Below are 12,034 nucleotides of genomic sequence, written 5' to 3' on the forward strand. Positions count from 1 at the left end.
AACTATTTGAAGACGTCACATTATGACGTAAGAGGGTTAGACGTCACGCAAAGGAATTACTGAAAGTCTCGGTCATTGTTATTGTGAGCGGGCCGAGACTAATTGGCAGATCCAGGGTCTCGCTTTCTTGCACAGTTTCACCTATGCTTACTGTGTGTGTGTGTGTGTGTGTGTGTGTGTGTGTGTGTGTGTGTGTGTGTGTGTGTGTGTGTGTGTGTGTGTGTGTGTGTGTGTGTGTGTGTGTGTGTGTGTGTATGTGTGACGGAGTGATTGAGTTTGTGTTACTGTTTGTCGATTTATTACGTGAGCCTTGAAGGCTTCGCCTCTTGTTTTAATGTTGATCTTTTAGTTTCAACCTGACATATTGACTAAATGTTTTGATATCGCTTCACGCGAACGTGTAACTGCAGTGATTAACACTACATGTATGTATTACTTTGTTTCTTATCACTGCTGAATTACATGAAAATCTATTTGTGTTTGACAGGTGACAATTCAGATAGAAGACATGAATGACAACCCGCCCATTTTTAACCAATCTCGCTACGATGCAACGTTGGTAGAGAACGTAGCTGTTGGGACTGACATCCTCACAGGTAAAGACAAAACAACTTCAAGCTTTTTCTGCTATTGATAAATTGTTCTTTCATGTTCTTATCATTGATTTTGTTTCTTATTCAATCTTTTTCTGCTCTCATTGTTTCCCTCTACCTTGTTCATTCAAGCAAATGTTTTGACTTGTATCATTGTTTGCAGCCGCACACACACACACACACACACACACACACACACACGCACACACGCACGCACGCACGCACGCACGCACGCACGCACGCACGCACGCACTCACTCACTCACTCACTCACTCAATCACTCACTCACTCACACTCACACACACAAGATTTACAAATCTCGGTATAACAAATCCGAAGTGGACAACCTGATTGTACGCTGTGCAGTGAAAGCACAAGACCTGGACACCGGGGTGAATGCACACATCGACTACTCGCTGGTGGGAACAGAGGACTTTGAGGTTGTAACGCACAATACTTCCAGCGTCTTTGAAGGCGTCATTCGTATCAAGCGGTAAGACATTCTGAGCTAATTAACTATGCACTTTTAAAATAAAATAAAATAAAATAAAAACATTTTATTAGGTGGGTCGATACTTTAACAAAAAATACAGAGAGTAGTATTAATTACATGGGATGGATCTCGAGTCCATTCCCATGTGATGCTGGAATAAGACAAGGATGTCCATTTTCACCATTAGCCTTTGTTCTGGCCCTCGAAGTGTTAGCAATCAAAATCCGTGCAGATCAAGATGTTAAAGGGATTAAACTGCCAAGGAATTCTGATAGACATGGTGAAATTCTTAAACTACTTATGTATGCTGACGACATTAGTTTCTTCCTACAAGATGAGAAAGACCTAAGAAACGTATTACATCTAATAACTCAGTTTTCAAAATTTTCAGGGTTAGCAATGAATGATCAAAAGACAGAAGCAATGTGGCTTGGTACAAATAAATTTTCTGCTGACCGACCATGTAATATTATTTGGAAAAAACAAATCAAAATCTTAGGAATTCATTTCAACAACTCTGTCCCAGCCTCCAACATAGAAGAAAACTGGGAACCTAAACTACATAAAGTAAATTCATTAATAGCAACATGGTCGAAAAGAAACCTAAGTATAATGGGGAAAATTTGTATAGTTAAAACATTAATGTTGTCACAGTTTACTTACGCACTGCAATCTCTATGTGCCACAGAAAACTTCCTCAATAAGCTAAATTCATCTCTATTCCGATTTATCTGGAAGAAAAAATATTCAAACAAAAGAGCTTATGAAAAAGTTAATAGAAAAGTAATGTGCCAAGAGACAAATCTTGGAGGTCTGAAAATGATTAATGTCAAAGATGTACAAACATCATTTCTAATTTCATGGATTATGAGGCTGCTGGACGGAAGTAACGCAAAGTGGCAACAGATTCCATTGGCATCCTTTTTAAATCTGGGCGAACGCTTATGCTGTCTGCGCTCAAATGTGAGTGCAGACAATTTTAAAGGACTAGGTGCCATAAAGCAATATTTCTGGAAACAAGCTTTTATCACCTGGCTAAACAATAAACACAAGATCAAAGACATAAGCAGTGATGAACAGCAGATAAGTGTACGCAATCAAACCTTATGGAATAATACAAATATAAGGTACAGGAAGCAAACGCTATACATGAATGACTGGATAAAGGCTAAAATATGGGGAAGAATTTGAAATGGTGTCGAATTCTTGTGACACAAAGGGCAAAATTACAAGTGAGCAGAAACAATTTTTATTTCCTCTATAAAGTTTATTAATCCATGCAGTATGTGTTCACATAAATGAAAAAGGAATATCGGCAAACAGTCTGAAGTGGTAGAGTGTCAAAATAAAATACAGAGCTGGTTACACATCACCGTGTCACATCACAATATCTATACTGTTGTTTTCACTTTAAGGTTTTGCAAATTTGGATTCCATGCAATTATTCTATGCACAGCCAAGTATCTTCGCACAAAATCTTGTCCAATTTGATGAAGTTTCATCAGTGTCTCATGAGTCGAATCTTGGAGTAGGTTACAGTTTCACCAAAGATGCTGCTGATACACAGTTTTTGACATTTTTTAACTGATTTCACACAGATTTGCTTTTTGCTTTTCATTATAAGTGTCTTGGGTGTCTGGAAATGTTTTTTAAGATAATATAATGTCTTTACTATGTACATAAGCAATATTTTTTTCTCAAATCTCTGAGTACCCTGTTTCTGGTTTTGCCTGTTATCGGCAATTTACTCCCTGGCACTTACTATAAAGTTTGAAAGCATAAATGTGCAAGGATTCAAGAAGTATAAACTATCAAATTATGATTTTTTCATACATATTACCTGCAGCACACAGACATATCTTTTTTTAGGCCGCTGAGTATCAAGCCCCACTGTGGTGCTGGTTACCTGTTACCAAAAACACTACTTCTCCCTGCTTTCAGGACAGAAAATGTACTGCCAGTACCCTAATTTTATGTTGAAATGTTAGGAACAAGGTTGCTTGCATAGTTCACCGCCGCATGAAGGGTTGCAGTGAGTTGTGTGAGAGAAACAGTAAGTAAAGTGTTACAGAATGCCCTGGAGTAAGTTACATATCACGAAAATTGTCCATTTTCATAAGATTAAGCAAGAAAAAGCTTTCCATCAGTCTAAATAGCTGATTAGAGTTATTGCAATTTATGGTAGCCACAAATCTTGGTGCACTTATATATATACAATGTATAGATATAATATATTTGTTTATTCATTATAACAGGGTATAGCGAACATAATACTTCATAAAGAGAAGAACGTGTCATTTCGCTGAGACAAACGGCTGACTCAGAACCAGGGTACCGTGTTAATCTGTAGGTTACAAGTTGAATGAATATAAGGGCATGAAAATATCCCCATTATTAATCCAACTGTTAACTTCATAGTAATCAAAACAGCATTTTTAGTCTTTAAGGCATATTATACATGCAACGTGTAAGGGTAATTCAGAGAAAAAGTTATGTGCGTTTTAAAACATCATTTGCAACATTCCATCTTTTATATAAGGAAAGTATTAAGCAGATTAAGAACAAAGCATTTTGCAAGGCACAGTTATCTTACAACTTGCAGAAGAAAAAAAATCATTTTGGTCTTGTAGAAAATAAGACAGAAAACGTGTCAAACATGTACACTACAAGATTAGCAAGTATCTTCCAAGCTATTTCACAATCTACAGAGTAAAAGGGAAAAAAGGTCAGCATCAAAAGAAAGAAAAAAAAAACCAAGCTAGACCACAATCATTTGCAAAATAAACTATCAGTTTCAGTGTCAAGAGTTGTGCTATTCAGCAACAAAAGCTCTGGCAAATGGTTGACATGTTTCTGCAGGCTTGTTCAAAAGGTATAGTAGATGTTTCGTCCGTCATCATGAAGAACAGCACTGTCCATCTTCTCCGCTATGTCCTGGAGAGGAATTTGATACTCCTCGACAAATGAGAGGGCATCACTGAATTTCCAAGCTGCTCCCCATGGTTTGAGATAGCGTCCAGAAATGACCCCTCCTTCTTTCTGTGTGACCTGTGTAAATGAGAAGTGAGAATAGCCAAGTGTTACTACAGTGGTGAGGCTCTACATAGGATGCACAAATACTCTGTAGGCGGAGAAGCAAAACTGGCATAGCAGAAATACTTGAAATTAAAATTTGCATTTGTAATAAATGGTCTTCACTTATTCCGTCGCCGAAGTTAATGAGTCTTACACATATTTTTCTTCATCCTCACCTGTGCCATGTAAATGACAGCTGATCCATTCTTCTTTGGCACCTTCACCTTAATGAAATCCCCTGGCTTGAGTTGAGCTTGTCCTTGGTTAAGGTAAACTGAGTTCAGTACTGAATCATGTGCCTATGGTTGTTTGGCAAGTAACTTCACTGGTTACAAATTAAAAATGCACAGAACAATCACTAGCTATAGGTTCATGAAATACATACAACAAATGGTTTGTATTGCATTCTACTTTCCAACTAAAATCTCTGTAACATTTTGTAACTGGATAAAAGGGTATTGTTTATAGTTGGGGAAGTTGTAACTGAAGCATACCAGTAAATTACGTAGTCATATTAATAATAAGTCAAAAGGATACGAATGAAAGAAGAGGAGGTGCTGTTTAGGCCGTCTGCAGCTCTGGGTAAGCAAGCAACAAAGTGGTTTGGCGCCCAGACGTTTGCTGCTGCAGCAGTTCCATGTGTTGATGTCCACATGACTCCTGGTACAAAGTTTGGAGGTACTGCTGGCCTTCGTGGGTGGACAATCCTGTGCAAATGAGGTCTCACATTGAAACCTCCATACTGTGGGTAGATGGAGTGGATTGTAGTGCCAAGCACGCTACTGAGAGCATGCAGCTCCCACATTCCAGCATATGTTCCGTTTTTCGTCCATTGCAAAACTTCTCCCTCATATATTTCGCGGATTACTGCTGGTGTCAAGACTTGCATGGTATACTGTGGCGTATATGTAGCATAGAATTTTGTGTAAGGCTTTCCTGCCTGCAATCCCACACTCAATGATGCATCGCTGAGATAGAACTCAGCATTGAGCGCGAGCTCACAGGCCAGCCTGATCCTCATCTCCCCATCCCCCTCATCTTCCTCATCTTCTTCATAACTGCAGTTGACGGGTCTTTTCAGTTTAATCCGCAAGTTGTACTTAGCACTTGAAGACGGCTCTGCTGTGTTTTCTGAAAGAGTGTAATGAGCTCATATCAGTTTCACGGTAAAAAATATAAATAAAACAAAATCAACAACACAAAATATACATACCCTTCTCCCCTCCCCAGCGGGAAAAAAACACACACCAAATCATTGTCCAGTAGAATAAGGTAATTGGTTTCTTTCTCTTTTCTTTCTGGTCATTGTACATGTTCCCATAGCTGAAAACTCCAGTACTACAGCCTTGTGTATTCCAGATTTAAAATTGTTCGATTTTAGTCTTAGACGTTTCAACAAGCAGATTTTACCAAATCTATATTAAAAATGGGGGCAGCCTGGGTACTGTAACATACTGAGTGTGTGTGTGTGTGTGTGTGTGTGTGTGTGTGTGTGTGTGTGTAATAATTTTCTTTTATTACAAAGAACAATCACAAAAGGAACGCCTAGCAATTAAACTCTTCTCTATCTCCCCTTCCTCTACCCCTCGACCCCACCCCCCAACACACACACACACTCTTACACAGACATACACACACACAGACACACACACACATGCCGCGTACATGACACTGAGCATCAGATTGTGGTCACAACAGCGAACAGTGCACTGTGTTTTTCTGGCTCTGTACCACGCTCGCCTTTCACGCAGTACCACCTCTCTCACCACTCCCACCACCACCACCCTGCGCCACCCCCTTCCCTCCTCCTTGGAACTGCGGCAGGCTCCCGTCCGTGGAGGCAAGGAAGATAGAGAGTGAAGTGGTACTGACAGTGTGCACACCGCGAAAAAAAAAATCGACACTGGACAGTACTGTCGCCAGCAGCGTTGGTTACCTGCAGCCGTTGTGTCGTGTAGTGTAACGCGCTCCGTGTCAGTCAGCAGATACATAACTTTAACATCTTAAATGGGTAAATCTGTCAGCTACACGAAATACTTTGAGTTTTCTGTTTAATCCTTCTATTAACTTTGCTCTCCATTCGAATTGCTCGATAGCAGGCATCTTTGCAAGCCGGAGCGCGTTACTGACACCAACTTTGGTGTTGGGTAACCCATTCGTAGGAAATGATGGTCGAGATGAATTAAATCACGGAGAATACTCAAAATTCTGGGCATTTTCAACTGAATCCATTTCACTATAGGCCTACCATCACGCTACCCAAAGGTTAATAGAGTGGAAAACTACTCTGAGCGTGGGAGTTACCGACACGTCTGATCTACGTTACACCAGTGAAATGTAACTAACTCTAATAGACCACATATTGAATAACTATTTACAGTTCCCTGAAATACATGTGACTTCGAAGACATTATATCGCTCATTACAGTGCCTTCGCGCAAATGTAAAACTTGAAAGCGAGTGATAATCCACGACAGCAAGGTCTCGTTCCGGAGTGCGTTACAGTTCACCGCATGCTTCAATCAAACATCCGTGGTATGGTGTATGTAACCAACTTCATTATGCATAATAAAACACATTTAATGCAACCTTCATCCAAATACTGGCACAAGGGAAAGCAGGAGAAATAAACAACAACAGGAAAACCTGTGAGCAGAGGTTCTATAAATTCGTCATTATTCTTGGTCGAGCGAGTTAGCCTACACGAAGAACGTAATTTCGAAATCGCGTTGGAAACCAACTCCGTCGATTAAGGAATTTTTACCATTAAAAGAGTGAATGGAAAGAAAGATGTGGTGTTACTGATTTTGTTTATCGTCAGGAAAAGCGAGGGAACGGGGGGAGGGGGGGGGGGGTGTTTTTTTCAACTGCTTCGAGATGTAAGTTACTTACACCAAGATATTGACACACCTTCGTCTTTGAAACCAACGCCTTGCAAAACCATTTTCGTGGTTTGAACTTAACGAACCAAAGAATAATAACCAATACCGATTTCCTGTTTTTTACAGACTAAAAAAATGAAAGAGACAGAAATCATGTATTAATACCTCTTAGTTTGTACTCCTCAGTAAGTTACATACACGACGAAAACAACCACCGTTGTGTTCCGTAACTACCGCTGTCTGCCACAGTGTTTTTTCGTGTAAGGTCAAGATAAAGGCGAGTGCGTTTAATACTATTGAATAACGAAGAAAAATAAGACAATTACTTTAACATAGCGACAATCGAGCGAAAAGTTTTCTGACGACAGTAAGAGCGCGTTTCCCTACACTGAGACGACTGTACTGGATGTGGTGTTGGTAACTCACGCCTACAAGTTCAGCACGTTCATGTGTAAAAAGAACAAAATGCGTGTCTAACGTTTCAGTTTGCATTCTGTCTTTCCAAACTGTAAGCTAAATTAAATAAGTGAAAGAAACAAATACAATCACATCAAGTGCAGGTGGGCGTTACGCTACACGGTATTCGTTTGGTGTTTGTAACGAGCTCCGGGTTCGGAAATACACTTCTTCCGTTATTATTTATTTTTCATAACTAAACTCGTGTTTTCCGAGTTTGAATCACTTTCTGGATTAAACAAAATTAAAATCATTATTATTCGTACAGGTAACAAAGAAAACGACGAAAACCCCTTGAAATGAACATCGGCAAATTTTGCCGGACTTCAGAACACGAACCAGTCATCAAATTGTGAAAACAAATCACCGACATCAACCCATAATGTTTTTAGAACAATAATATTATATTTTAATACAAGAATAACCACACAAAAAGTGAAAGAAAGCAAAAAAACAGTGATTTTTTAGTAACTGGAGGGCGTTACATGATGCCCAAAATGGTATCAACTTACCTTCCGCATTTTCGGCGCTGGGTGCCGGGTCACACATCGTGGACAGCAAATGAACCAGAAGATAAGTGGATATTAACATGTTCCAAACTTTTCGCGGGAAAAAAATAGGCAAAACAAAGCGATGAAGTATAACCGAAGTACGAAGTCTCGAAAATCGACGACACGAAAAAATAAAATAAGACCGAGGAGAACACATCTTCATAGTAATTTCCGTACGATATCATCATGAATGTCTCTTTTTTATTTGTTTGTGTTGTCCCTTAAATTTATCGTATAGTTTTCTTTCTGCCATCGTACATCAACGCCAGACAATGCCTGGAAAGTGCCTACGTGATTTCTGACACGAAAATCTAACGCCCGCCGTGACCCGAGAATATGTTGCAAAAAATAATACTACAGGCTACAGATGTGGTTTCAAGTGCTTGTACTGTGAGCTGAATCTTTTGTGCGCGTGTTTCAGTTTCATCTACTTGATTTTGTCTGTTAGTGTGCCACCTAGTTTCTTCGAAGTATACCTACCCAAGTAAGTGTCACAAAATGGCGGGCAAAATACTCGTGATTTTTGGGCAAATTCTGCTTCTCATAGCTACATTCTTCCCACCAAACCATTTTAAATACCATCAGCTCTTTCTTTATTCATTACTGTACACGTTCCATGCACACAACAAGGAAAACAACCTCACAGTCAGACAGAAAATACGTTTGAAGTGGCTGACTAGGCATTCGACGCCATTTCAGATTCTCCCCCATATGCGTTGTTAAAGATGTTTTTAACGATAACGACATGTGCTCTTTTGAGGAAATATGTGAACGAACTGGATATAAACAGTCTCGCCTATTTGAATATAATGCAATACAGACTGCCATTAAAGCTCTATTATTGCGTGATACGGGTCAGGCCCGTTCTGATCATATGCCATTTATACAATTATCTCCACGCCAAATTCGCCTAAAGATGTTAAATTATGAGATAAAGGAGCCAAGCTCAGCTGGATTTTGGTCGAACAAATTAAATATTACATTAGAAGATAAACACTGGAAATTAGCTAACGAATGCTCGACAGAAACCCGTCTTCGTCTATTGCATTGGAAAATTTTACACAATATATATCCCACCAATATTTTGCTACATAAGATGGGAATTCGTCAAACAAATCTTTGTCAGTATTGTAACGAAACCGACTTCATCGAGCACTTTTTTTGGCAGTGTAGAGCAGTGCAACCCATATGGCAGGAATGTCAAGGGTACATATTTAAATGTACAGGCAAAAATATAAAGTTAAGATGCGAAGAGGCTCTTTTTGGATATTTCACACGTGATATCCCCAGAGAGAAAACCTTCATAATTAATCACCTTATATTGATATCGAAAATGTGCATAAGCCAGTTTAAGTACGGAAATCCAAAAACTAACATGAAGATCTTATTTCAGAACCAAGCTCGAGTTCGAAATTTCTAGTAAAATTGAACTGTGTATAAGAATATAGATAACTAGTAGTATTGTGCTGTTAATGTAAAGTTATTTATATATGCGCTGTATGATGCTGTGCTGAAAACTAGTACTGTAATTGGTAATTTGTAAATTCTCGCCTTTGTCTATCGAGCGTTGGATTAATTAACCTGTTATGTATTGTCCCGCTGAAAATGTATTATATAACAGAATTATGGGAACAACAACAACACACACACACACACACGCACACACACACACACACACACACACACACACACACACACACACACACACACACACACACACGCACATACACTGTCACACACACAAACACACACACACACTGATACACACACACACACACACGCACACACACACACACACACACACACACACACACACACGCACACACACACGCACATACACGCAGACATTAATTAAATTGTTGTTGAATTAAAAAGTAATCTAATGGAAATGTAACCTGTAATGTAAAAGAAAACAACAAAAAAAGAAAAAGGAGAAAAAAAAAAGAAAAAAAACTATGAACTTTTGGGGCCGGTGACAGCTCTTTAGTGTAAACATGTTGTATAATATATCTATTCAAATGTTGAGTTGCAACTCCTTTATTTTGTGCCTTTCTTTGGTGTTGTAGCTCTTGTGTTTATATGTGCTGTTGCTAGGCTTTAACTCAGCGCTGTGTCCTTGTTGACTGTGCTGATGCCTGTCTTTAACTCAGCGCTGTTTCCTTGTTGGCTATGCTGATGCGAGGCGTTAACTCAGCGCTGTGTCCTTGTTGGCTATGCTGATGCGAGGCTCTAACTCAGCGCTGTGTCCTTGTTGGCTATGCTGATGCGAGACTCTAACTCAGCGCTGTGTCCTTGTTGGCTGGGCTGATGCGAGACTCTAACTCAGCGCTGTGTCCTTGTTGGCTATGCTGATGCGAGACTCTAACTCAGCGCTGTGTCCTTGTTGGCTGGGCTGATGCGAGACTCTAACTCAGCGCTGTGTCCTTGTTGGCTGTGCTGATGCCTGTCTCTAACTCAGCGCTGTGTCCTTGTTGGCTGGGCTGATGCCTGTCTCTAACTCAGCGCTGTGTCCTTGTTGGCTGTGCTGATGCCTGTCTCTAACTCAGCGCTGTGTCCTTGTTGGCTGGGCTGATGCCTGTCTCTAACTCAGCGCTGTGTCCTTGTTGGCTGTGCTGATGCCTGTCTCTAACTCAGCGCTGTGTCCTTGTTGGCTGGGCTGATGCCTGTCTCTAACTCAGCGCTGTGTCCTTGTTGGCTGGGCTGATGTCTGTCTCTAACTCAGCGCTGTGTCCTTGTTGGCTGGGCTGATGCCTGTCTCTAACTCAGCGCTGTGTCCTTGTTGGCTGGGCTGATGTCTGTCTCTAACTCAGCGCTGTGTCCTTGTTGGCTGGGCTGATGCGAGGCTCTAACTCAGCGCTGTGTCCTTGTTGGCTGGGCTGATGTCTGTCTCTAACTCAGCGCTGTGTCCTTGTTGGCTGGGCTGATGTCTGTCTCTAACTCAGCGCTGTGTCCTTGTTGGCTGGGCTGATGCGAGGCTCTAACTCAGCGCTGTGTCCTTGTTGGCTGGGCTGATGCCTGTCTCTAACTCAGCGCTGTGTCCTTGTTGGCTGGGCTGATGCCTGTCTCTAACTCAGCGCTGTGTCCTTGTTGGCTATGCTGATGCCTGTCTCTAACTCAGCGCTGTGTCCTTGTTGGCTGTGCTGATGCCTGTCTCAGACCTGTTTACCCTTACGATTTTGGCGTAATTTATTACGATTTTCTGCAAAAAATACGCCATTCCGCTATCCGTGTCAAGACTACGATTTTCATAAATTAAAAAAATGTAAAAAAAATTTTTATTTATTTTTTTTATTTTTTTAATCAATTCACATGTTTGGCATTGTTTTTTCAATGGCAAAATGGGGTGAAAAAGCACAGGACTGACCAGAGATCATGTCTGTCTGATAAGACGCTGGAGAGCCTTATTCTAGTGGTGAAGTCTCGCCCTCACTCATTCGGCAAGCAGTAGAGAAGCGCTTGACACACTGAAAAAGGCCTACTACGAGCAAAAGAAAAAGAATCAGTGATGCATGTGCTTTTGATGTGATCTTCGTTGAAATTATGATGACTACAAAAACTGACTGATGTGTTTTGTTTGTGAATGATGGATATATGTGCATGATTGCGTTTCGCAGACACAGTTGTCATGTGCGTTGTAATTGGCGACGAATGCTGGATGATTACTATTTTTGTGCCAGGATTACTATTTTTGGGGCTGAGCATTACTCCAAAACGCGTATGGGGGTAAACAGGTCTGCTGTCTTTAACTCAGCGCTGTGTCCTTGTTGGCTGGGCTGATGCGAGACTCTAACTCAGCGCTGTGTCCTTGTTGGCTGGGCTGATGCCTGTCTCTAACTCAGCGCTGTGTCCTTGTTGGCTATGCTGATGCCTGTCTCTAACTCAGCGCTGTGTCCTTGTTGGCTATGCTGATGCCTGTCTCTAACTCAGCGCTGTGTCCTTGTAGACTGTGCTGATGCCTGTCTCTAACTCAGCGCTGTGTCCTTG

At 40.8% G+C, this 12,034-nt stretch overlaps 2 protein-coding genes across 2 annotated transcripts in view; one reads left to right on the forward strand and one right to left on the reverse strand.

Moving 5' to 3' along the window:
* The window catches only part of LOC138967381 (neural-cadherin-like), a 54,126-nt gene that overhangs the window by 17,166 nt on the left and 24,926 nt on the right, over positions 1-12,034 (forward strand). Inside the window, exons 6-7 of the mRNA XM_070340294.1 lie at positions 488-596; positions 960-1,086. Of these exons, the coding sequence (XP_070196395.1) occupies positions 488-596; positions 960-1,086 (236 nt within the window). The remainder of the gene's footprint in view (positions 1-487; positions 597-959; positions 1,087-12,034) is intronic.
* LOC138959343 (uncharacterized) lies at positions 3,642-8,309 on the reverse strand. Its single transcript, XM_070330773.1, has 4 exons — positions 8,012-8,309; positions 4,699-5,292; positions 4,338-4,414; positions 3,642-4,134 (listed from the first exon to the last, which is right to left on the reverse strand). Exons 1-4 carry the CDS (start codon positions 8,211-8,213, stop codon positions 3,952-3,954), a joined length of 1,056 nt encoding a protein of 351 aa, XP_070186874.1. The 5' UTR covers positions 8,214-8,309; the 3' UTR covers positions 3,642-3,951.

This window comes from Littorina saxatilis, linkage group LG1 (genome assembly GCF_037325665.1).
Source record: "Littorina saxatilis isolate snail1 linkage group LG1, US_GU_Lsax_2.0, whole genome shotgun sequence".
Lineage (NCBI taxonomy): Eukaryota > Metazoa > Mollusca > Gastropoda > Littorinimorpha > Littorinidae > Littorina > Littorina saxatilis.

Excerpts from the sequence above, each read along its gene's own strand:
- LOC138959343 (XM_070330773.1), bottom strand. The coding sequence starts at position 8,213 with ATGAAGATGTGTTCTCCTCGGTCTTATTTTATTTTTTCGTGTCGTCGA. Across the intron at positions 5,293-8,011 it reads CAGCGCCGAAAATGCGGAAG|AAAACACAGCAGAGCCGTCT; the intron begins GTAAGTTGATAC and ends ACACTCTTTCAG. Across the intron at positions 4,135-4,337 it reads CTGTCATTTACATGGCACAG|GTCACACAGAAAGAAGGAGG; the intron begins GTGAGGATGAAG and ends TCATTTACACAG.